The 26,503-nt window shown below is 50.5% G+C and overlaps 1 protein-coding gene across 2 annotated transcripts; it reads left to right on the top strand.

Moving 5' to 3' along the window:
• The first annotated feature begins 260 nt into the window (after positions 1 to 260).
• Positions 261 to 26,503, top strand: NEK8 (NIMA related kinase 8). Of its 2 annotated transcripts, XR_014151946.1 has the most exons (16): positions 261 to 399; positions 3,021 to 3,226; positions 7,019 to 7,251; positions 9,151 to 9,282; positions 10,335 to 10,543; positions 12,057 to 12,136; positions 12,651 to 12,832; positions 13,673 to 13,823; positions 14,506 to 14,582; positions 16,410 to 16,527; positions 17,054 to 17,204; positions 17,565 to 17,728; positions 17,974 to 18,132; positions 18,250 to 18,408; positions 22,385 to 22,571; positions 25,988 to 26,503. XR_014151946.1 is itself a non-coding variant. In XM_081844129.1 (15 exons), exons 1-15 carry the CDS (start codon positions 353 to 355, stop codon positions 22,411 to 22,413), a joined length of 2,097 nt encoding a protein of 698 aa, XP_081700255.1. In that variant the 5' UTR covers positions 261 to 352; the 3' UTR covers positions 22,414 to 25,974. The 2 variants fall into 2 exon arrangements, 1 of the variants encoding a protein (XP_081700255.1); XM_081844129.1 differs by lacking the exon at positions 25,988 to 26,503 and having other exon boundaries at positions 22,385 to 25,974.

Raw genomic sequence — 26,503 nt, 5'->3', positions numbered from 1 at the left:
AAATGAATAATTAAATGCAATAATCCTTCAGTCAATACTTAAATGCAATAATTATTAAATAAATAATTAAATGTAATAATTATTAAATCAATGTTCTTGTTTGTTTGTTTGGTTTGTGATGGGTTTATTCTCCAAGTTCCCGATGGTGGGGGCCATTTCAGGAGCGAATTTCCCGTTAACTCTTTCGCTGCCGGCGGCCCTTGCCACCCACCTATTCCCCACCAAGCAACGTGGCACGGCGCTGCCCGGCCAGCCTTGTCCCTCGGTGGCCGCCGTAACCCTCATCCCGGAAGCGTCTCCATGGCGACGCGAGACCCTGTGGCCGCGGCCTGGCGGGGAAAGAAGAAGCGCGATGGAGAAATACGAGCGAATCCGGGTGGTCGGGAGGGGGGCGTTCGGGTGAGAACAGGGGCGAGCGGACGGGCGGAAAACACTTTCTCTCTCTTTCTCTCGCACTCGCGGGTGCATGCCGACGCTGTTGCCATGGTGATGGGAGGGGCGCACCCCTCCCTCCAGCCAATCAGGGTTTTGGGGCGTCCCGACGAAGCACCCCTTTCCCCCCTCGCATCTCTCTCTTGCTAAGGTCGCAGCCCTGCCCTAAGAAAGCTTTTTTTTAAAAAAAATGCTATTTTCGAATAATGAACCTATGCAAATGAAAGAAGCTATAAAAATATGCATATTAATATGCGTGTATTGCATATGCAAATAAAAGGAGCTCATATAGATGTATATGTATAATACATATGACTGCATTAAAAAAAAAACCAATTTAGGATGAAATAAATCACGTTCCCCCATTGGCCAGGCATTTTCTCAATCTGCCATTCTCTATGCACAATTTAACCCACTCAAAATAAAAGTGGCGCCTACTCCCAAGGAAGCATACAGAGGATGAGAGCCAGGGTGGCATTGTGGCCAAGGAATGCAGGGTGATCTGGGTTCAAATTCTGCACTGAAGGAGCCATGAAGTTCCTTGGGTCACCTTGGCAGTTTAGCTTCCCTGTCTTTGGAGGGAAATGACTGGATAGGAAGGTATAGGAAGTATTGAGTAGAACAGTCTCCTCTCTGAGCGTAGTTTGAGCCCCACCCTTAATGATGTTTTGGCGCCCGTTAAAGGCACTCTTACATTCCCAGACTTAATTGCACTTAATTTCAGGAGGTTCTTTTATATTCTCTCCATTTAACACTGCATGGCTTATCTGCTGCATTTTACACTGTATGTGGTTATTTTAAGATGGATGTCATTTAATTCACAGTAGGCTGCCTCAGGGCTGAGGTCCATTCATTATTTCAGTAGGTCTACTCTGAACAAAATGCAATTGGAGCCAGCCTATGGCTGAGCTCATGTGGAATCTTGTGACCCTAGGCCTTAAATTCACCTTTTCTTTCATTAATGCCTTTCCTCTACAGTATATGCAATCAGTATAAAGACAGCTAAGAGATAAAAAGAAATAAAAATTATACACAACAATGAAAGCAAAATGCCATAAAACCAGAAGCAGTTTTAAAGCAGGGGCTCTGCAGTCCTTCAGATGTTGTTGGACTACAACTCCCATCATCCCATGTTGGGGGTTGATGGGGGTCACAGCGCCATGACATCTGGAGGGCCACAGATTCCGCATTGCGCCTTTTTTTTTTTTTTAAAGTGTCCCGTTGCTTCTCTCCTGCATGAGTCACATTCACATGTTACACTCCCCAGATAAAACAGCCGTGACGCAAAATGTCCTAAGGGGCTGTTCTAATCATGTGTGCATTACATTTTCATTTGTACGCTTTTCCAGAGTTGGAAAGTAGGCCATGTTTACTGCTTCCATTTCACAGATGGGCAACTGAGCTAACTGATGATGACTCATCCAGGATATTTCAGCCATGGCACAGCTTTGAGGCTTTCCCCCCTGCAATGGTAGAGATGCCTGCTTTTTGTCCTGAAGACCCCAGGTTCAAAAAGGATCTTACTGCTATAGAATCATAGAATTGTAGGGCTGGAAAGGAACCACAAGATCCATCTAGTTCCCTGCTGTGGAGGAATCACAGCTAAAGAATCCCTGGCCAATCAACCTGTTTGAAAACTCTCCAGTGCAGAAGAGTCCATGGTAGTCCATTCCACTGCTGAATGGTTCATACCGTCAGAAAGTTCTTCCTAATGTTTAAGAAACTCCAGCGGGTGCAGAATGCCACGGCGATACTCCTTACGGGGTCCTTGCCACGAGATCACATTCATCCAGTGCTTTACCAGTTGCACTGACTCCCTGTGGAGTACAGGGTCAGGTTTAAGGTGCTGGTTTTGACCTTTAAAGCCCTATGAGGCCTAGGACCCTTGTACCTATGGGATCGCCTCTCCTGGTATGCCCCACAGAGGACCTTAAGGTCCATAAATAACAACACTTTGGAAGTCCCGAGCCCCAAGGAGATTAGATTGGTCTCAACCAGGGCCAGGGCCTTTTCAGCTCTGGCCCCGGCCTGGTAGAACGCTCTGTCCCAAGAGACTAGGGCCCTGCAGGGTTTGACATCTTTCCGCAGGGCCTGCAAGACAGAGCTGTTCCACCAGGCCTTTGGCCAAGGCACAGTCTGACCCCCCCCTCTCATTTCTTTATTTTTTTGATGGAACCCCTTATATGGGATTTTGTATATACATTTTCCCTTGGCTCATTTTGCTGGCCCATGTAGGACCAGCATGGATAGTTTGCTCCAGTGAATATTTGATGTTTTCTCCCCTTATGGCTTTGATCTATAGGCTACCACTAAAACGAGGCTGCATTTTAAGCTACATTTTAAACTGTACTCTAACTTATATTTTAATCAACTGTTTGTTGGGTTTTTTTGTTTTGTTCTTAATGTTTTTTCTGTATCTATATTCAGTGTTATTAGTTTCCTGTCCCTGACACCCTGGTGAGCCTCTGCCAGTCAGAGCTGACAGCCCTGGGCTGGGTGACTCCATGGCCAGACTGCGTACCAATATGGCTTCCGATGTTTAGGGGCTGACTTCCTTCTTGGTCTTTTTGTGCTCCCCTGTCCCTCAGGATCGTCCACCTCTGCCTTCGGAAAATGGACCAGAAGCTGGTGATCCTGAAGCAGATCCCCGTGGAGCAAATGACCAAGGACGAGCGGCTGGCCGCCCAGAACGAGTGCCAAGTGCTGAAGCTGCTCCACCACCCCCACGTCATCGAATACTACGAGAACTTCCTGGAGGACAAGGCGCTCATGATCTCCATGGAGTATGCGCCGGGTGAGGATCGTGGGTCCCCAAGGCAGCAGGGCGCACTCCTGCCACCTAAAGGCTCGTACCTCTAGGGAAAGGGGGGTGCAATACAGGCCCTGCAGGCTGAAGGCTGCCCTTAAGCTATCCTAGCACTCTTCAGATGTTTGGACTACAGCTCCCATCAGTCCCAGCCAGTACAGCTGTGGTTCTGCCAGCTCCAACCCCAACCCCAAATCATTCAGTCTTGAGGGTGCCAGGTTTGGGGCAGCTGCTCAACACCACACATTGGCTCCCAGTACGTTTCTGAGCACAATTCAAAGTGTTGGGTCTGACCTTTAAAGCCCTAAACAGCCTTGGCCTAGTAGACCTGAAGGAGCGTCTCCACCCCCATCGTTCTGCCCAGACACTGAGGTCCAGCTCCGAGGGCCTTCTGGCAGTTCCCTCCCTGCGAAAAGTGAGGTTACAGGGAACCAGACAGAGGGCCCTTCTCGGTGGTGGCGCCCGCCCTGTGGAACGCCCTCCCATCAGATGTCAAAGAAATAAACAATGATCTGACTTTTAGAAGACATCTGAAGGCAACCCTGTTTAGGGAAGTTTTTAACATTCAATGAATTATTGTATTTTAATCTTTTGTTGGGAACAGCCCAGAGTGGCTGGGGAAACGCAGCCAGATGGGTGAGGTATAAATAATAAATTATTATTATTATTATTATTATTATTATTATTATTATTATCCTCAAGAAGCTGCTGTACTCCCATAATCCCCGGACACTGGGTCTGCTGGGAATTGGGAGTCCCACCTAGAAGGCCCCTGGTTCCCTACCTCTGGCCTGTTTTATTTCCTTAGAATCATATAATCGTAGAGTTGGAAAGGACCATGAGAGTCATCTAGTCCAACCCCCTGCAATACAGGAATCTTTTACCCAGTGTGGGGCTTAAATCCCTGACCCTGAGATTAAGGGTCTCGTGCCCTACTGACTGAGCTGAGCTGGTTTGAAAATAGTAACAGTTTTTCCGTGCTTGAGTTTAATCTCAGCTTGACCAAACTGGGAAAGACTCATGGAGGGGAGGGCTGCCGATGGCTGCCAGCCATGATGGCTGTGCTGTGCCTCCATAGCTGGAAGCGGCAATGTTTCTGAATCCCCGTTGCTGGGAACCACAGGAGGAGAGAGTTGCTCTCAGGCTAGCCCCTATGAGAAGAGGATGCTGGTCTAGATGGGATAATAATAATAATAATAATAATAATAATAATAATAATAATAATAATAATTTATACCCTGCCCATCTGGCTGGGTTTCCCCAGCCACTCTGGGCGGCTTCCAACAAAACACCAAAGTACAATAAGCTATTAAACATTAAAAGCTTCCCTAAAGAGGGCTGCCTTCAGATGTCTTCTAAAAGTTTGGTAGTTGTTTATCGCTTTGACATCTGCTGGAAGGGCGTTCCACAGGGCGGGTGCCACTACCAAGAAGGCCCTCTGCCTGGTCCCCTGTAACTTGGCTTCTTGCAGAGAGGGAACCGCCAGAAGACCCTCGGCGTGGACCTCAGTGTCCGGGTAGAACGATGGGGGTAGAGATGCTCCTTCAGGTATACTGGGCCATTTAGGGCTTTAAAGGTCAGCACCAACACTTTGAATTGTGTTCGGAAACAGACTGGGAGCCAGTGTAGGTCTTTCAAGACCGGTGTTATGTGGTCTCGGCAGCCGCTCATTGGCCTGATCCAGCAGGCTCTCCTTATGAGCTGCTGGCAGCACTGAGCTACATGGACCAATGCCCTGACACAATCAAAAGGAACTTCCAGCTTCTGCCTTCCTTCTCCTGGGAGAGCTAAAGCTCAAGAAAAACCGTTGGGGGAAAAAGGCACTGAGCCCTCCCTCTCCAGCCTCCAGGTCAAGGCAGTCTTTGACGTGCGGCTTCCTAGCAACACCTGGACTTATGGCAGTGGGAAGAATGCCAGAGAGGAACACCATTGTTCCCAGGGCCTGGCCTACAGCACACCACCTCTCCCTCCTCCCCCTCTTTTTTGCAGGTCACCTTCAGGCAGGTGAAAAGGAGGTTTCAGGTTTCAAAGCCACCAGTGGTGGCAAGGTAGCTGCAAACCTGAGATTTGGCTTTGGGTTTGTGGTTTGGAAACAAAAGAGCACCGGGTTTGTTTGGCATGTGTGTTTTTCGCAAGGGGTGGGGGGGCAGGGGTGTGCTTCATGAACTAGGAGGATCTGCAGACCCCCATATCTTTGAGGCAGAAGGAACAGGTTCAGCTCGCTCTGCCCTTGGAGAAAAAATGGCTTTCTTCCTTGTGGTTCCACCCTTGTCAAGGAGCACAGGGTTTAACCCGTTTAGGGACAACTGTAGCTCTGCTCCCATTCAGGGGAGAAAGTGCTGTAGTTTTCCTGGGGGCGGGGCGGCTTTCTGTTATTTTTGTTATTACAGTGGTGCCTCGCAAGACGAAAAGAATCCGTTCCGTGAGGCTCTTCGTCTAGCGTTTTTTTCGTCTTGCGAAGCAGCCCATTGACAGCTTAGCGGATTAGCACTATTAGCGGTTTAGCAGCTTTTAGCGGATCAGCTGATAAGGGGCTTAGCGGCTTAGGAAAAGGGGGGGAAACGGGGAAAAAACCCGCAGGAACTCGCAAGACATTTCGTCTTGCGAAGCAAGCCCATAGGGAAATTCGTTTTGTGAAGCGCCTCCAAAACGGAAAACCCTTTCGTCTAGCGGGTTTTCCGTCTTGCGAGGCGTTCGTCTTGCGGGGCACCACTGTATTCCGTTTATCACTAGCCCTTCAAAATATGGTGCATTGCAGGGAGATGCACTAGATGACCCTGTGTGTGTCCCTTCCAACTCTACAATTCTATGATAAGAATTTAAAATCTAAAATCACAACAATTTAAAATGCAATATCAAAAGCAGTTTAGACCAGTAGGCCCAAAGCTTTGGGGACCATGCCTCCTAGGTTCCATAAATGCACCCCCAGTGCCCCCTACCCTAATAAAAACATGATTCACAATAGCAGTTTGCTTGGCCCTTGAAATATACTCGGAGTCGAGTGTGGATTTCATGCTCTTTATTCAGCTCAGAGTAGTGAGGAATGGAAGTTCCCCCGAAATGTCTGCTTTGTATACATTATTTACACAATGGGCCCCACATGATTGGCTAATTCTGGGATTCTCCTGTAGGCCAATCAGGTTGCGGATTCACTTCTACCCGGAGTTGGATTGGGTGGCTCCTGTGGACCAATCAGACTGCTGCATTCTAGATCCTATTGTTCTAGGACCAATCAGACTGCTGCATTTTGGATCCTATTCAACTCAGTACATAACAGCCCTGTAAGGAAGTTGATAACACAGTCAAGTTCAAAACCGTAACAATTAATTGCATGTTTATTCAAAATCCAATTAAAACTACAGTGGTACCTCAGGTCACATACACTTCAGGTTACAGACTCCGCTAACCCAGAAATAGTACTTCAGGTTAAGAACTTTGCTTCAGGATGAGAACAGAAATCGTGCTCTGGTGGCGCGGCGGCAGCAGGAGGCCCCATTAGCTAAAGTGGTGCTTCAGGTTAAGAACAGTTTCAGGTTAAGGTTAAGTTTCTGGAACGAATTAAGTACTTAACCCGAGGTACCACTGTCTATATGAACGATTCAGTTTAATTCAACAAAATGGATGAACTTGATTCAATGATACCAGCTTTTCAAAGAAAGTCTGGTAGTCGTTTTCACTTCCAGTGCCCACCTGCCACCCCCTTGGCTCTTAGCAGCCCCCCCGCTAATCCCACCATGCCCCAGGTATTATGTGGGCCTCTCTCTGCTTGCTCCCTTCCAGGTGGGACGCTGGCTGAGTTCATCCACAAGAGGGGCAACTCCCTCCTGGACGAGGAGACCATCCTCCACTTCTTTGTCCAGATCCTCCTGGCCCTCCACCACGTCCACGCCAAGCAGATCCTCCACCGGGACCTCAAGACTCAGAACATCCTCCTGGACAAGCACCACATGATCGTCAAGATTGGGGACTTTGGCATCTCCAAGATCCTCAGTAGCAAGAGCAAAGCTTACACGGTGAGAACAACTGATAGCAACTCCTGGTGACCATGTCCCTCCCCCTGCGATTGGCCGGTGATTTGAAGCCTCTGGACTGGCCAGGTTTGGCATCAGTCACAGGGCAGCCAGTGTGCTACTGCACCATGACAGGGCCTTCTTACCGGTGGGTCCCTGTTTGTGGAATGCTCTCCCTCATGAGGTCATTTGGTATTATTATTGGATTAATTTCTTTGGTTTCTTACTCGCCCTTCACTGCATGGTCCCGGGGTTTAAAACAAATTGTATTATGAAAAATTTGGGAGGAATTTTAAAGAACAATCATTCTCACAGGCACTGAATGGGTGAAAGAGACTTTCCTAGCAGCATTGAAATTATTAGCTGTGAGGATATTTGATTGTTTATAAATTCTTTTAGATAAGTTTTTATTATTTCTTATGGGGATGTGTGTGCGCATGTGGATTTGTTTATTTGCTGTTTTGTCATTTGCCCAACTTGGGATCTTTTGGGGACAGACCTATTAATAAATGAATGAATATAGATTAGCCGAAAGTTAGCTTGAGGCACCAGGATCTCTATGAGCTGGGAGGCCTGCTGTCATCTCACACTGTGAGGGTCCTAAATGTGGATATGGATCTTGGGGTGGGAGAAACTGATCCTGTCTCTGGATAGAGGGGCTTTTTGCCCCTCCCTCCCCCCCCAAAAAAAAGAAAGAAAGAAAGAAAGAGTGTTGCACAGAACTGGAAAAATACAATCCTCCTACTGTAACGTATTGGTTAGTAAAGGTAAAGGGACCCCTGACCGTTAGCTCCAGTTGTGACCGATTCTGGGGTTGCGGCACTCATCTCGCTTTATTGGCCGAGGGAGCCGGCGTACAGCTTCCGGGTCATGTGGCCAGCATGGCTAAGCCACTTCTGGCGAACCAGAGCAGCGCACGGAAACGCCGTTTACCTTCCCGCCGGAGCGGTACCTATTTATCTACTTGCACTTTGACGTACTTTCGAACTGCTAGGTTGGCAGGAACTGGGACAGAGCAACGGGAGCTCACCCCGTTGTGGGGATTCGAACCACCGACCTTCTGATCGGCAAGCCCAAGGCTCTGTGGTTTAACCCACAGCGCCACCCACGTCCCCATAATGTATTGGTTAAGGAAAACTTAATGATAAAGTTTATTTTAAGGGTAAATCTCACTCATCAGAAAAAATAATCAAGAGAACAAAACGGATTGAAAAAGTGGGCCCTATTCTTACATTTCTGGAATGACACTGTAAATGATTATATCTTTTTAATTTATTCTCAGCACAATCAGATTTTTTGTTAAAGGATTCCCGTCACACACGTCACATTCTTTTTCCCCTGTTTATATTTCATTCATTCATTTTCTTCTTGGGGAACAAGGATATTTGATATATACCGTATTTTCCGGCGTATAAGACGACTGGGCGTATAAGACGACCCCCCAACTTTTCCAGTTAAAATATAGAGTTTGAGATATACTCGCTGTATAAGACTACCCCTCTTCTAATGCACACCAAATAAAAATTTAAAAAACCAGTCTCCAGTCTAGCTTGGAAATCCGCTCCACTTCCCAGTGGCTGGGGGCTTCTGGGGCCAATTTTCAAGCGTATTTCTGCTTCATCTAGAGAGCTTGGTGTCCTCCAATTTAATTTGCTGTCGTTTTATCCTTTGGTGGGGAGTTGCTGCAGGAGCTGCTGCTGTAGCTGGCGTATAAGACGACCCCCGACTTTTGAGAAGATTTTCCTGGGTTAAAAAGTAGTCTTATACGCCAGAAAATACAGTAACAGTTTTGGCATTGTAATATTAGAACGTTAATAGCATTATTCAAGAAAAAAGAGAAAGTAATACCCGCCCCTCCACCTTTGCTCTGGGCCTCATTCGCACATCCATGTTGCTTCCTAGGTGGTGGGCACCCCCTGCTACATCTCCCCGGAGCTCTGCGAGGGCAAGCCTTACAACCAGAAGAGTGATATCTGGGCTCTGGGCTGTGTGCTCTACGAGCTGGCCAGCCTGAAGAGGGCTTTTGAGGCCGCGGTAAGGAGACACCTTCGAAATCTGGTTGGAGTGGAGGGCTGGCCAGTCTCTGTGTCCTGAACGCCCTGTCTGCTCAGCCTCAGTCCCGTAAACAATTGTGTCGGGGTCTGTGCAGTGGCCCAGCATCCTGTCTCCGAGAGGGGACAGCTTCATGCCTCTAGGAAGCTGGTCCCCTGGCCAGAAGACTGCTTGACGGCCAGGTCAGATAAACCGGCCCTCAGTTTGGTCCTGTGGTTCCCAGGCATTTTGAGGCCACTGCCCCCATAGTTCCCTAAATTATTCCCCAGTGCACCCCACCCTACCCTATAAAAAAGGATTGCTCAGAATACTGGTTTGCGGTATGAGGAAGATTTTGCAAGAACATTCAAAACAGTAACAATTAATTGCATGTTTATTCAAAATCCAATTATAATTATTTAGTTTTGGAACTGATGAACTTGATCCGTTGATACCAGATACTGCATGGAAAAATTGGGCTCATTCTTACTGACAAAACCATAAGGATGAAGGAGGTTTATAGTATAAAATTTTTAATATATAAGTTACACACAAACCTTCACCTATCACAGATGTGCCATAACTAGTTTATTAAGAAAATCAATATATGTTACCAATAATTGGCTATCTTGTGACTTGTGGCAAACAGACGTGACCCAAAGAAATAGCTTTGAGAGTGATAAAAGCAGTAAACCTTTGAATACAAAGCAAGGAAGGTGTTTTGCTCTAGGCTCCAGCCTGGTCAGTCGTAAATAAGTGATCAGCCTGCCTTGAGGGCCCCGCCTCCAGTGCCCCCCTTGCCTCTTAGGGTTCCCCCAGGGAATCTCCCTCCCCTGGGAGCAGTATCACCCACTTTGAGAACCACTGCTCTAGTCAACAATTTCACAAACGTCCCCTCACCATCTTCCTTCCTTCCTTTTTCTCAACCTAAAGAGCGTCTCCTTTATGTGCCCTGCCTTGCTGGGTTGGCGCTGGCCACTCCTTGTCTATTACTGTATGGCAAGGCGGCATTCCATGCCTTCTCTCCTAACTGTCCCGCCATCATTCGCACACAGAACCTGCCAGCCTTGGTACTGAAGATCATGAGTGGGACTTTCGCCCCCATCTCAGACCGCTACAGCCCCGAACTACGCCAGCTCATCCTCAACCTGCTCAACCTGGACCCCTCCAAGCGGCCCCAGCTCAACGAGATCATGGCGGAGGCCATCTGCGCCCGGCCCCTCCTGAACCTCTACACCGACGTCGGCAGTGTCAGGATGAGGAGGCAAGTCCTGGGCCCATGTGGTGGCACTCACGCCCCCTCCTCCAGGAACACTCAGCTCATGGGCCCACTTAGCTCAGTAGGGCTTGCACTGGCTGGCAGCAGCGACTCCCTGGGCTCCCAGGCAGGGGATGTTCCTAGTCACAGTATTATAGAATTGTAGCATTGGAAGGGACCACGAGGATCATCTAGTCCAACCCCCTGCAATGCAGGAATCCTTTTGCCCAATGTGGGCTCAAACCCCAAACCCCAAGATTGAGTCTCATGCTATACCAGCTGAGCTATCCTTACCTGGAGGTGCCACCGAGGATCAAGCCCAGGGCTTTGAAAGAAGGGCCTTTTCTGTAGAGCTGTAAAATAAGATTCTAGTCCTCATAGTTCCAGACGAAGAGCATAAGAGCCTGCTGGATCAGGCCAGTGGTCCATCTGGCCCAGCATCCTGTTATCAAGCAGATGCCCTAATGAGAAGGCCACAAGCAGGACCTGAGCGCAAGAGCCCTCTCCCCTCCTGTGGTTTCCAGCAGCTGGGAATCAGAAGCATGGCTGGTGCCCATTGATAGCCTTCCGCTGTATGAATTTTTCCTCTTTTAAGGCATCCAAATTGTTGGCCATACCTGCAGGAGGGAGTTCCATCCTTTAGCCATGCACTGTATGAAGAACCATGGAATCATAATATCGTAGAGTTGGAAGGGAACCCCAGGGTCCTCTAGTCTAACCCCTTGCAATGCAGGTGGTCATCCAACCTCTGCTTAAAAACTCCTCCAAGGAAGGAGGGTCTTTCAGAGGGAATCCATTCCACCTCGAACAGCTCTTACTGTTAGGAAGTTCTTCCTGATGTTGAGTTGGAATCTCATTCCCTGTAAGTTGAAGCCATTGGTTCAAGTCCTACCCTCTAGAGCAGGCACAGGCAAATTCCGGCCCTCCAGATGTTTGGGACTACAATTCCCATCATCCTTGACCACTGGTCCTGTTAGCTAGGGATGATGGGAGTTGTAGTCCCAAACATCTGGAGGGCTGGAGTTTGCCTATGCCTGCTCTAGAGCAGGAGAAAAGAAGCTTGCTCCCTCTTCTATTTGACAGCCCCTTAGATATTCGAAGATGGCTCTCAGTGTCTCCTCTTTTCCAGGCTAAACATCCCCAACTCCCTCAACCGTTCCTCTTAAAGACTCTGTTTCCAGACCCTTGATCATCCTGGTCACCCTCCTCTGCACACCTTCCAGCTTATCAACATCCTTCAACAGAAGTCCCTTCCGTTTTCCTTTTAGAAATAGGAACACAGGAGGCTGCCTTAGTCTAAGTCAGCCCATTGCCCTGTTTAGCTCAGCATTGTCTGCACTGAGTCGCAGATCTCCAAGGTTTTAAGACAGGAATCTTCCCGGGCCTTACCCAGAGATGCTGCCACTGGGCCTTAGACCTGGGACCTTCTGCATGCCAAGCAGATCCTCTGCCTCTGAGCTGCAGCCCTTCCCTGCCACCGCTGTCTGAGAGAAGCTCACCCTCTTCCTCCACCCCCCAGGCCCGAGAAGCCGCTGGCCGCTGTGCCACCAGTGACCCACGGCAGGGTGGGAGCGGGAGCCGTCGGCCCTAGAACCAGAGGTAAGGTGGGAGGCCTTTGGAAGAGGGCTTCACACTCTTTATTTTTTCGGGGGGGGGGGCATTGCCTGGGGCCCATCCCCAGTGGCCCAGAGGGCACGACTGGGGTGGGGTGTGTGTGAAGGCTTTAGTTTGGGGCACCACAGCTGACAAGGGCATGTATGGTCAATGCATCCTTCCCATATCGAAAGTTATCTTTTAATTGATTTTAAAATGCTGTGTTAATTTTATTGTTGTTAGCCGCTCTAAGCCTGGGGAGGGCGGGATATAAATAAATTATTATTATTATTATTATTATTATTATTATTATTATTATTATTATTATTATCTGCTGTTATTTTCTGCACTGCTGGATCAGGCCAATGGTCCACCCAGTCCAGTATTCTCTTCTCACAATGGCCAACTGGATAACAATGGCCTTCCATACCACCAACCTCCCCTTTCCTGAGTTTGGAGGTTCCCCACTTCCCCCGCCCCCCAGGTCCACTAACTCACAGGGCTTTTCTCTTGGACCCAGGCTCCAGAGCTGGCTCGGCGAGGCCAGGCATCCCCCCCGCCCCATCTTCCGTCTACACCTGGGGGGGCGGGATCACCCTACCTCTGCGCCTGCCCATGCTGAACACCGAAGTGGTGCAGGTCTCCACCGGAAGGACCCAGAAGGCGGGTGTGACCAAGTCTGGGCGGCTGATCCTGTGGGAGGTGAGAGGGCGAGGAGGGGTCCCACAGGTTCGTGGGTGGGTGAGGAGCCCCTCGCTATCCGTCTCCCAGCTCTGGGGATTATTGAAAGGAGGAAGGAGGCTGACTGAGAATTTCTAAATATGCCTTACATTAGACCAGCTTGTCCTTCTGCTTGAAACTCCGGGCCCTGTGTTTCATTGTACAGTACGATCACATCTTATGCACAGTTAACCTGAGCAATGTCAACCTTGTGTGGTTGAAATCTAGCCAGTTAAAGATAAAGGGACCCCTGACCGTTAGGTCCAGTCACAGACAACTCTGGGGTTGTGGCGCTCATCTCGTTTTACTGGCCAAGGGAGCCGGCGTACTGCTTCTGGGTCATGTGGCCAGCATGACTAAGCTGCTTCTGGCGAGCCAGAGCAGTGCATGGAAACGCCGTTTACCTTCCTGCTGGAATCCCCGTCGCGGGGATTTGAACCACCGACCTTCTGATCAGCAAGCCCTAGGCGACCCTCTAGCCCGTGACCCTCTAGCCAGTTAAGGTTGCATAAATAAAATTCATGCTAGGCCCCTGGGGCTCATACATGCCTGGTGGCAATGTCTCCTGGCCTGTGTTCTCTTGCTGTTAGCCCCAGATGTTTCCCCCCCCAAGGGTGGGTTGTGGCAGCCAGGACACTTCAGTGCGTTCTGCACATGCTCAAGCATCTCTGCTTGCTTTGGATGGTGCATCGCTGAGCCCTGACCCTGTTGCCACCAGCCGCCATTCAAACTAGGCCCAGTTTGCTCCAACGGACCCGGGCAGGAATGTAACACCCCCTCTTCCTGCTGTTTTCTTTCTCTCTTTCTCTCTCTCTCCACCAGCCGCCCCCACTTGGCACGGCGGGGGGGCCCTCGCTCCCCGGGGCCACTGAGCAGCTGCAGCCCCAGTTTGTCTGCCGCTTCCTGGAGGGCCAGTCCGGAGTGACCATCAAGCTCGTGGCCTGTGGGGACCTTTTTACCACCTGCCTGACAGGTATAACAAAGACAAGCTAAGGACTGCCTCTCCTGGTGTGCCCCGTGGAGGACCTTAAGGTCCACAAATGACAACATTTTGGAGGTCCCAAGTCACAAGGTGGTTAGGTTGGCCTTAACTAGGGCCAGGGCCTTTTCAGTACTGGCCCCAACTTGGTGGAACACTCTGTCCCAAGAGACCAGGGCCCTGCGGGACTTGACATCTTTCCGCAGGGCCTGCAAGACAGAGCTGTTCTGCCTGGCCTTTGGTTTGGACTCAGTCTGACCCTTGTGTTTCCCTCACCTTTATGGTTTTGACTTTTAAAATGAGGCTTCATTTTAAATTGCATGTTAACCTGTATTTTAAATTGTTCTTTTTCTTTTTTCTTATTATGTTTTTACTGAAATTTTAGTGCTGTTAGTCGCCCTGAGCCCGGCTCTGGGCGGGGAGGGCGGGGTAGAAATAAAATTTATGATGATAATGATGATGATGATGATTTCCCTGCTTGTCAATGGAGGGCAGCAGTTGTGTAAGGGATGGTTGCACAGGGATCTGGCCCCACCATTATTTCTGTTTGGGGGTTGCATGCATACACACTCACTGCCCCCTTGATCATGAGGAAGCGAAAGTGGTTCGTTTTCCCTTCCTTCCTTTGGCACCCTCTGCTCTGGACTGTGCTGACAGCTCTCCTTTCCCCCTGCAGACCGAGGGATCGTCCTGACCTTTGGCAGCGGCAGCAGTGGCTGCCTGGGGCACGAGACCTTCACAGACGTCACCCAGGTTGGCCAGGGCTCAATTCCTGAGCATCCTTAGGCTGGTGGGCTGGTTTGGCCACTTTCCCCAGATTCCCTGGAGGCCAGAATTCCTCCCTGTGGCTGCTGCTCTACCCTGATCCCAAGAACAGGAGCTGGGTCTGGCGGCAGGGGACCCATCTAGCCCAGCCTCCTGTTCTCACAGCACTCAGCCACATGCCCCCAAAGGGAAGCACACAAGCAGGGCATGGGCCACAAGAGCCTTCTCCCCTCTGGGGGTTCCAGCGACTGGTGCTCAGAAGCATCTCTTGCCACCAGCCTTGGAGGAGACATCCAGGGAAACGGAACGCTGGAAGGTTGAAGGCAGATAGAAGAAAGTCCTTGACGTGGCGCATAGTTAAACTTTGAAACTCCTGCAGGTGGCAGGGGTGCCTGCCAAGGGTGGAGGAGAGGGCTGTTGATGGCTACTCGACACAATGGCTGTTCTATGTTGTTCCGCCTGGCCTTTGGCTTGGAATCAACTTGATCCCCTCCCGCTCTTTCCTTTTTCCTTTCTCCTTCTGTGATGGAACTCCTATTTGTGGACTTCCCTGGCTTTTTTCTGGCCCACGTAGGACCAGTCTGGATAGTTGGCCTTGGGGAAGACTTGACATTTTCATCTCCAAAAAAGTTTTTGATTTGAGCTTCTACTGAAATGAGGCTGCATTTTAATGTTGTACTTTAATCTTGTTTTTAAATTGTATTTTAATCAATTGTTTTTATACCTGGTGTTAGCCGCCCTGAGCCCGGTCTTGGCTGGGGAAGGCGGGGTATAAATAAAATTATTATTATTATTATTATTATTATTATTATTATTATTATTATTATGCTTCTGAATGCCAGTTGCTGGACACCCTGGAAGGGGAGAGTTGTTCTTGTGCTCACATCCTGCTTGCTGGTTTCCTGCTGGCTGTGAGAAGAAAATGGGTTCTTGATAAGGGTTCATCAAGAAAGACCTGGTTATGTTTAGAATGATACCGCATAGGGAAATGTTCCCTGATACCAAGATGAGGGATTCTATGGAATGCAGATAGAGAGAATTGATAAGAATAATGATCTGTTGTGACCTTGACGGAAGGGTACAATAGATGAGCCTTCTTGTGTTTTGGCTCATCTTCCTCTTTTTCTTCTTTTTCTTCTTTTTCTTTCCTCCTCCTCCTCCTTTCCTTTTTCTTTTTTCTGTTTTCTTTCCCATAATGGCTTATGTTCTATACTATGTACTTTGATATTTTTTGTAGTTTTTTTTTAACTTTTTTCATTATTATTATTATTATTAAGGATTTTTTTTTTTTTTGTAAATTTGGTTGTTTATATTTATCTGTATTTGTTTAAAGCAAAATAAAAGTATTTAAAAAAGAAGAAGAGGAGAATGCTGGACTGACCGCTGGCCTGATCCAGCCGGCTCTTCTTAGGACAGAGCACAGCCCTCCTGGCAACTAGCCATCATTATCCGTCTCCTCCATGAATTTCCCCAAAACCTGTGAATTTTAAACCCATCCTATTTTGTGGTCATGCCTGCCTCCCGCGGGAGCAAGTTCCTTAGTGTGCCATTCCATAGTTTTAAGGACAGAATGAAGGCAGGATAGAAACATGTTGAACCGATGGTTTTATTGTCTGGCGTACAAGGGTTTCCTGTCTGGGAGGCGGCAATCCTTCCCCGGCAAATTTGGCTGCAGGTCCGTCAGCTGGGGATGCGGGTGGGGGTGGCTTGTGCAGTTGTGGGGCAGGAAGAAAGGGGCTGGCTGGGAGGGGAGAGAGAGAGGAGGGACTTGTGGGGGGAGACTGCTTGAACAGTTGCTGCCTTCCCCCTCTGCAGCCCAAGATTGTGGAGGCCCTGCTGGGCTATGAGATCACGCACGTGGCCTGCGGGGCGTCGCACGTCCTGGCTGTTTCCAACGAAGGAGAGATCTTTGCATGGGGCAGAGGGGACAATGGTGAGTGGCGGCGGGGCTGCCTGTTCTCTTGGCTTCCTTTCATCCTGAGAGATCTGCATTGGCTCCCAGTACATTTCCAAGCACAATTCAAAATGTTAGTGCTGACCTTTAAAGTCCTAAACAGCCTCGGTCAGGTGTATACCTGAAGGAGCGTCTCCACCCCCATCGTTCAGCCCGGACACTGAGATCCAGCACCGAGGGCCTTCTGGCAGTTCCCTCATTGTGAGAAGTGAGGTTACAGGGAACGAGAGAGAGGGCTTTCTCGGTGGCGCCCGCCCTGTGGAACGCCCTCCCTTCAGATGTGAAGGAAATAAGCAGCTATCTTCTCTTTAAAAGACATCTGAAGGCAGCCGTGTTTAGGGAAGTTTTTAATATTTGATGCTGTATTGTTTTTAACACTTGATTGGAAGCCGCCCAGAGTGGGGAAACTCAGCCAGATGGGCGGGGTATAAATAATAAATTATTATTATTATTATTATTATTATTATTATTATTATCACCTCCCACCCCTTCCCTCTCTCCCCAGGGCGCTTGGGGCTGGGCACCCAGGAGTCCCACAACTCCCCGCAGCAGGTCTCCATCCCACCTGACCATGAGGCGCAGAAGGTTCTCTGCGGCATCGACGCCTCCATGATTCTGACAGGGAGGAACCAGGTCCTGGCCTGTGGGAGCAACAGGTAGGGCAGGGAGACTGTGTCGTGGTGGAGGGGGTCACAGGAGTATTGGGGAGGGAGGGTAGTGAAACAGAAATGCCATAAAGCAGAAGGTCCGATCCTGCTGACCTGGCCAGAGTGGGAAGCCAGGCCGGCAGGCAGAGCCAAACCAGAGGCTTCATATCCAGGGCCTGACACTGCTCACTCCTGTTCCTTCCTGGGCAAGAGCTGAATCTGAATTGGGGCAAGGAAAGTCTGGTTGGATCCTGTGTTTTGCTAGGCCAGAGTCTCCCAAATCCAGAGGAGGCAGAGTTTTGCAAACAGAGGGTGGTTCTGCAGCTTGGCCCTCCCTTGACCTCCTCTCCCCTCCCCACTCTCCTCCAGGTATAACAAACTAGGCCTGGACAGGATCTTGCCCCAGGGGGAGCCCCTCGCCACGGACCAGGTGGAGGAAGCCCTTGTCTTCAGCTGCGCCTGCTCAGCCCCCTTGAGCGAAGAGGCCATTGTGTGGGCTGACATTGGAACAGCTCACTCAGCAGTCGTAACGGGTGAGCATCCGGTGAAGACACCTCGCTTGGGGGGGGGGTGGCAGCCAGCCGGGACGATGCCAGCATTCTGGTGGGGCGCATTGGCTATAGGTTCTTCCAGGGTGCCTCTGAGCATGTGCAGAGTCTTCCATTCACCCTGGAGTAATTGCAGCCTGCTGGGCAAAGTCGGGGTGAAGGCTCAGAAATCACCCAGGAGCAGGAAGGAGTCGCGCTATTCCCTGCCCTTCTGCCTTTTCTGTTGCCAGCCACGGGCCAGTGCTACACTGTGGGCAGCAATCAACACGGACAGCTGGGCCCCATCCCTTGCCGTGCCAGCCGCACCCCCTACCTGGTGGAGGGGCTCCAGGCTGTCCGAGTCACCATGGTGGGCTGTGGCGACGCCTTCACCACCGTTGTGGGAGCAGGTGAGCTGATGGGGTGGAGTGGGGTTTGGGGCTTGGTTTCCGGTGCAGTGGGCCCCGAGGGGGTCTGGCCTGGCCTCCCTGTCACCCTAACCTGCTGCGGACGTCCTCTCTCCCCAGATGGTGAGGTGTACACCTGGGGGAAAAGCGCCAGGGGGCGCCTGGGGCGGAAGGATGAAGAGCCCCGGAGCCCTCGTCCCGTGCAGCTGGGAGAGACTCATGCCAGCCTCGGGGCCTCCGTCTCCTGCTGCCACGGAAGCACCCTGCTGGCCGTGAAACGTAAGTGTGCCTTTGGGGGGTGCACAGGTGGAAGAAAGTGTCCTTTTCCATTCGCACAGCATTCACAAGGTGCGATGCTGCTTCTGTTCCGCTGCAGTCCGCCTTCCGCCAAAAGCACCATGATTTGTCCCATTGCAGGAAAGTTCTGTAAGTTCCGTTGCCGTTACTTTGGCACATCCACAGCACTTTCAGCAGCCGTGGCTTCCCCAAAAGAATCCTGAGAATTGTTGTATGTTAACGATGCTGAGAAGTATTAGGAGACCCCATTCCCCTCCCCGAGCTACAATTCCCAGAGTGCTCTAGGAAAAGAGATTGATTGTTAAACCACTCTGGGAATTGTAGCTCTGGAGTCCCCAAACAACTCGCAGTCAACTCTCAGTTTCAGCCAAGGTAAAGCTTGAAGCTTCATGAATGTCAGTGAACGTCATAGCAGAGCAGAGATTTGAACCCAGGTCTCCCCAGTCCTGGTCCAACACCCTTAACCACTAGGGCCACATTCGGGCCATACAGTTGAAGCATTATGATGCCACTTTAAGCAGTCATGACTACTCCCCCCCCCCAAAGAATTCTGGGAGCTGTAGCCAGTTGTGGGTACTGAGTTGTTAGGATTCCCAGAGTTCCCTGGGAAAGAGGAATTGGTTATTAAAACCACTCTGGGAATTGTAGCTCGGGGAGGGGAACGGGGTTGGTTTCGGGAAGTCTCCTAATGATTCTCTGCATGGAGAACAGACTACACTTCCCAGCATCCTTTGGGGAAAGCTGTGACTGTCTAAAGCCGCATCGTAGCCCTTCCAGCACATGGTGTGAATGTGACTGTTCATTTCAACACAAAGGAAACACCTTGCAAACAGGGATAAAAACACAATTGCTTACAGTTCATTTGTATTTGCTGGGTATATTTCCCTTCAGGACCAGCGAGGAATAAGCGAGCACAAGCCGTCTCTGCTCCCATCCCTGTTTGCGCCTGGCTCTTCCAGTGCCCTTCGTGTGGGGCTTCTGGGCAAGGGTGCATTTAGGCCCGGGAGGCGGGTACCCGCGAGGCCCTCACGCTTCCTTGCTGCAGCTTCGCTTGCTGCCAGCTGGAGAGTTGAGTCAGAGGCATGGGCCACGTCCCTCCCTCCTCTGGTACCTGCCACAGTCCTGCCCACGTGGAGCCATGGCGGCGGCAGCAGTGAGCCAGCTGGCAGTGGGGCTGGTGAGCGGAGGAGGAAGGAGATTCAGAAGGGGCTCAGCGGAGCGCTGCGGCCCACACCCTCTCTGGCAAGGAAGGCTTTCTAGGAAGATCCTGATGGGCCTTGATGGAGGCTCCACTCTGCCATGCTGCTTCTGAATACCAGTGGCTGGAAACCGCAGGAGGGAGAAGCACTCTTGTGCTCAGATCCTGCTCCTGGTTTCCCACAGGATTCCGGTTGGCCACTGGGGAAACAGGAAGCTGGACTTCCGTTGGACGGCCCTCTGTCTTGGATGCTTTCATTGAGATTCCTGCATTGCAGGGGGTTGGACTACATGAACCTTGGGGGTCCCTTCCATCTCCACGATTCTATCATTCTGTGGTGCTATGACTATGTGGTTCCCCTTTGGCCTAATCCAGCAGGCTCTTTTGTGCTTATAATTCATGGAGGATAAGGCTTTCAGTGGCTACCAGAAGAGAAGAAGAAAAGTTTGGATTTGATATCCCGCTTTATCACTACCCGAAGGAGTCTCAAAGCCGCTAACATTCTCCTTTCCCTTCCTCCCCCACAACAAACACTCTGTGAGGTGTGTGGGGCTGAGAGACTTCAGAGAAGTGTGACTGGCCCAAGGTCACCCAGCAGCTGCATGTGGAGGAGCGGAGACGCGAACCCGGTTCACCAGATTATGAGACTACCGCTCTTAACCACTACACTACACCACTACCAGCCACTTCCACCGTCGGAGGCAGCAGTGCTTCTGAATCCTTGATGATGGAAACCACAGGAGGGGGAAGTGCAGCTCTTCTGCTCGAATCCTGCAATCCTGCTTGCGGGTTTCCCTTGGGGGGCATCTGGCTGGCCACAGGAGGAACAGGAGGCTGGACTAAACAGGCTCCCTTTGGCCAGTGGTGGAGTAGGGGTGGGCATGCTCAAAGCGGCGCGCACGCCCTGCAGCCGGGGGTGGAGCAAGACGCTCAGGGGGGCGTAGTGAGTCTGCCCATGGTGGGCATTTGGTGCGCTGCCTGCCCACAACTCCCAAGCCTCCCCCAAGCCGTCAGAACGAAGGGGGAAGAGGGGAATGCCACCAGCAAAGCAGCACAGCTCCCTGCCTTACCCCAACGGCTTTGGGGTAGGCTTGGGAGTCGCGGGTGGGTGGTGTGCCAAATGTCACCCCCTTGGTGAGGGCACCTGGGGAGATCCGCCCCCACCACACCCCCCTTCCTACACCCCTGCCTTTGGTCTGATCCTGCAGGTGCTGATGTTCTTACATTGTCTCTCGGCTGCAAAAGGCGATGGCACCTCATATAGCCAAGAAGCCAGCGGTCCATGAATGGAGGGGCAGTGAGAAGGCCGGGAAGCCTGCCCAGTAACTCGGACGTTGCTTGCAAGGGGGGTGAAGATGGCTGGGAGTGAAAAGGAAGGCAGGCGGGGGGGAGGGGAGAGAGAGAGAAAGCAAACCCCCATTCCACAAAGAACCTTTAGCCCAGTTCCAGGGACAAAGCCCTCTGTCTTTGATTCCCCCCCAAGGCTCGTGCAACCACTGTCCTCGTGCCAGGCTAATTTCCGACGCCCCGGATGCGAGTGATGTGCCTCACTTCGGAAAGTTGGAAGAGGACCCGGAAAAGGCAACTGAAAGGATCAAGGGGAGGCAGGGAGAGACTCCCTGTGAAGGAAGGCTGCAGCGTTACAGACTTTTTAGTTGAGAGAAAAGGCGAGTGAGAGGCAAAACGATAGGAGTTAATAAAATTACTCACAGCATGGAGAAAGTGGATGGGCAAACGGTTTTTCCCTCTCTCGTAACATGAGCTCTCACTCGTAGGCGTCCAATGAAGCTGGAAGATTCAGGGCAGACCAAAGAAAGTCTGCATGGTTAAACTGTGGAACTTCCTGCCACAGGAGCAGGGACAGCCACTGACTGGAGCGGCTTTAAAAGAGGATCAGACAAATTATTGGTGGCTGGGCTGGGCTGGATCTGAGAATCCTCCGGAAAAACAATCTCTCAATCGACCTGTTGATGGCATTTTACCATTGTACTGCGGAGAGTGTATTAACTTATGGTCTGTGTGTGTGGTTTGGGAGCTGCACGGCCGGGGAAAAACAATGCTGTCCAGGGTTGTAAAGACTGCGGAGAGAATAACTAGGTGCACTCTTCCCACCTTGGATCAAATCTACGCTTCCAGGTGCCATAAGAAAGCTGCAGAGATAGCACAGGATAGTGCCCACCCCGAAAATGATCTCTTTCAGCTTCTGCCTTCTGGAAGAAGGTCCAGGGTTATAAAGACTAGGACTAGCCACCTGAGAAACAGTTTCTACCCAAATGTGATTTTGGTTTTAAATGCAATGTAAGGAGTCCCTATGGGAGTATATTGTATTTAAAAATGGGGTATCAGAGTTTTTAGGGGGCTAACCAGGTTGGGATAGCTGGGATAGCAGGCTTGTTGGGTTTTGAAGGTCTTATGTAGATTTTTTCAATTTTGTTGTTCTGTATGGGGCAATGACAATAAAGATTATCGTATAATCGTCTCATCACACCTGGAGGCAGCAAGGCTTTCAGATACCAGTTTCTGGAAACCACAGGAGGGGAGAGGGCTGCCCTTGTGCTCAATTCCTGCTCGCGGACTTCCCAGAAGTGGCACCTGGTAGTTAGTTCCCTGGGAGAAGAGGATGCTGGACTAGATGGGCCATGGGCCTGATCCAGCAGGCTCTCTTTATGTTCTTATGTTAAAAGAGAGGAGGGAGGACCAAATCTATAACCCTATCACCCTCATGTCTGACTCTGGGCCTCTGTGTCTCTTGTGTTTCAGCTGCGGCAGAGGAACCCAGTCCTCACTGAGGAGAAACCAGAGGGCCCCGCCGCCCCCTCCTTTTGCAGACACCCCTCTGGCAGGCCTTTCCCCCTCTGGCCCACACGGCAGCCTGTTTTGGACCTTCGATGCAGAGTGCCTGGCCAAACTCGGCCCGAGAGAACTCAGCCCCTGCCTGCAGGCCCAGGTACCTGGCGGGCACCCTCTTCCTCCCCAGGGCCTTGCCCCAAACAGGGGGATCCAGCTCCATAAGCGTTATTGGGCAGCCACCCCCCAGGAGGGAGCAGTGCATGCTGGGAAGCTGTGCCCCTTCTCTGCACGCAGCTGAGCCATCTCTCTCTCTGTGCCTCTTCTCCAGCGTGACTTGGCTGGGGGGCAAGGAAGTGGGCCCTGGGTTTATTTTTACTGCTCTCTCTCTTGAGCTGACTCAGAGGCTGTGCTGCGTGGGATCTTGCATGCCCAGGTGGCTGGGGGGGGGGGCGAGCTGAACGCCGCTTGTCACAGCCCCAGGCGCTCTCGGGGAATGAGTCAATGCCAGGCTTCTTCAGAGGCACTGAAAGCCTCTCTCTCTTTTCTCCCCCACCCTCCTTTCCCCCTCATCTCCTGCTTTCCAAGGCCTGACCCTGATTCATGTTGCTGCCTTTGCTCTGCCCAAGGGGGGGCCTGGAGCCTCCCATCCTCTTAGGAAAGGTGAAAGGAGCTTGGGAGAACAGGAGATGGAAGCAGTGGGTGGGAGAGCCATCCTCAAATAATGGGAGAGTCATAGAATTGTGGGATGTGGGTGGCGCTGTGGGTTAAACCACAGAGCCTAGGACTTGCCAATCAGAAGGTCGGCGGTTCAAATCCCCGCAATGGGGTGAGCTCCCGTTGCTCGGTCCCTGCTCCTGCCAACCTAGCAGTTTGAAAGCATGGCAAAGTGCAAGTAGATAAATAGGTACCACTCCAGCGGGAAGGTAAACGGCATTTCTGTGCGCTCCTCTGGTTTGCCAGAAGTGGCTTAGTCATGCTGGCCACATGACCTGGAAGCTGTACGCCGGCTCCCTCAGCCAATAAAGCGAGATGAGCGCCGCAACCCCAGAGTCTGCCACGACTGGACCTAATGGTCAGGGGTCCATTTACCTTTACCATAGAATTGCAGAGGTGCCAGGGACCGCCAAGGGTCATCCATTACAACCCCCTGCAATGCAGGAACAGAGCTACCAAATCCCAGACAGGTGGCTGTTTAAAAACCCCCCATGAAGGAGAGTCTGCCACCTTCCAAAGGAGTCTGTGGATGATGGAGGGAATACATTTTTCTGTTGATCTGCCCTGGGCCCCACACAAAGCTCAGCAGGGGGTGCTGGGTGAGACTATTTCGGATACCAGCAGAGGGGTGGGTGCAAAGGGCGAGGTCCGGGAGAGGGCAGAGGCTGACCTTTGCGTCACTCTGCAGCTGTGCGTGTTTTCAGAGGGTTCGCTGGCCTATTTTCTGTTTCCAGTGCCTCGAGCTGACACAGAGCAGTGTTGCCCGTGCTCAGCCGCACACCTGTTTGCTTGAATTTATGAAAGGAAAGGAATGCGTGCCTTCAGCATGCCGACTTTGCATACTTAGATTCCTGGGGAAATGTCTGCAACCCTGGTCGCTCGGCCAGCAGAACAGCCTTTGCCAACCTAGAATTGTAAAGTTGGGTGGACCCCCAAAGGTCCTCTAGTCCAACCCCCTGCAAGACAGGAATCTCAACTAGATCATACATGGCAGATGGCCATCCAACCTCAAGGCGAGCCCATTTCCAAGGGTGTCCACTCCATGATTGAACAGTTTTCTCCACCTAACGTTTTGTCAGAAACCTGGCACCCTCCCAATGTTTTGGTCTACAAATTCCCACCAGCCCCCTGCCAGCCGAGCTCACTTTTCGCACGAGGGGTTGTCAATATTTGACTGCAGCCCATGGCCCCAGCAAAGTTTTTAATGTTTGACATTTTATTGTACAGTACTTTTATATTTTGCTGTGTTATGGAAATTATGGGGGGGCACATCTTTAAAGTTGTTCAATGTTACAAATATTATGTCTGAATGTATCCTTTCAACTTGACAGCTCAGGGAAGTTACCTAGCTTTAAAAATAATATAAAATCAACTCCTTGGTCTACAGCTATTTGCTCCGCTTGGTGGCTGGACTCCTTCCTTTATTCCACAGGGACCCGGGGGCTCTGTCCGACGAGCTAGGTGACTGAGCAGCCTCACACCCAGATTTTTCCGTAACAGCTCCCACACCGTAGCTATGGCCCTGTTTAAGGCAATGAGGCCGGGTGGCCCTATCTCAGGGGTTCCTTAGCTGTGATAGCTACATCGCAGGGGGCTAGACTGGATCAGACCCAGCCTTGGGTCTCCAGCTCTTTTTTGGACTACAAGTCCCATCATCCCTAGCCAGCAAGACAGGGATGATGGGAATTGTAGTCTGAAAACAGCTGGAGACCCAAGGCTGGGAAACACTGGACCAGATGACGCTTGGGATCCCTTCAAACTCTATGATGCTGTGATCAAATCCCTGGAGCAGACAAGGAGGATTTCTATGTTTCTGTTTTTGTGTTTCTCTGGCATTCAGCTCGTCTTGAGGACTCTCCTTAAAAGCAGCGCCTCCAACTCTGGGCTCCTGTTCCAATTGTAATGGAACTGTGCAGACAAGTTATACATCTTACCTGGCCAGGTGGTGTGTCTCAATCACGGGACGTGTTTGACCATGAACTTGCTTGTGAAGTTTTCTCCTTTTTATCCCCTGCCGGCCTTGAAACCGCTCAGAACTCACTGCAGCAAAGTCTCTTTGCAGCAGAGTGAATTGTGGGGGCAGAAAGTGGCCTTTGGGAAACGCCCAGCCTCGAGGAGAATGTTGGGACGATTTGGAATTGCAGGGGTTGGACTGGATGACCTTTGGAGGGTCCCTTGTGCTGTGATTTGCCAGCATTCCATTCCAGCTCTAGCTCGGTCCCTTGAAAAGCCAGCGACATTTTGATTCCCTGTTCAGTCTCCTTGACATGAAAAGGAAGCGGCTTTTCTTCCGCTGGAGCCAGGAAGGGGGTCCCAAAAAGGTTCTCTTTGATGTAGCACAGCCATGCTGGGGGGGAGATGAGATAGCTGAGCAAGCAAAAGGGGAGAGGATGCAAGTTAATTAGCAAGCACAAACTGTCACGGTATTAGCACATTTGGATTGTTTTAACCATCCATCGGAGGGAAACTTAAACAAGCTTGCAAACAAAAGACAAATGTTTGAAATCAAGAAGCACCCTGAGAAAAGAGTGTTAAAAGAGTGGGATGTTTTGTTTTTCCCCTATTTTAAGCCCTCATATTAGGACTCAAGCTCTCCAGCTTGCAGTTTTCTTACTGATCTTTGCCTCTGTGTACATAGTTCTTGCATATGAAGCCTTTACAGCGAGAAGTATTTTTAAAAAAATCTTCCAGATTTGTAACACACGTTGCTGATTATTCTTATCTTTGCATAATTTTAATGGTTTTGTATATGAATTCAAAAAAACAAACAAATTGTGGGTACAATCCCTCAAACTTGTGGGTCTTGAAATCTTCTTATTCTGTTGGTTTATTACATGTGTATCTCCCCTTTCCTCCAAGGAGCGCGAGGTGGCGTATGTGGCTGCTCCTCTTCCCCAGAAGCAGGGAGCCACCGCTGAAAAGGCCCTGTCCTTTTTGCCACCACCCTCCAGACCTCACAGAACCCCCGGGGGGCATGCAGGTCGTTCCTGGTGATCAGAGGATGCTGCCTTATGCTGAGTGAGACCACGGGTCCATCTAGCTCAGTATTGTCTACACTGACTGGCAGCAGTTCTCCAGGGTGTCAGAGAGGGAGTCCTTCCCAGTCCAAGCCAGGAATGCTGCCAGGGGTTGACCCTGGGACCTTCTGCATGCAAGGCAGGTGCACTACCACTAAGCTGGGGCCGCCCACCCAGGCATTGACTGGACCCAAACCGACTTATAATAATGATAATAATAATAATTTATTATTTATACCCTGCTCATCTGGCTGGGTTTCCCCAGCCACTCTGGGTGGCTCCCAACAGAATATTATTATTATTATTATTATTATTATTATTATTATTATTATTGCAATAAAACATCAAACATTAAAAA

Source organism: Podarcis erhardii (assembly GCF_964252035.2).
Source record: "Podarcis erhardii genome assembly, chromosome: 16".
NCBI classification, from domain to species: domain Eukaryota; kingdom Metazoa; phylum Chordata; class Lepidosauria; order Squamata; family Lacertidae; genus Podarcis; species Podarcis erhardii.
This window is presented reverse-complemented; position numbering and strand designations above follow the sequence as displayed.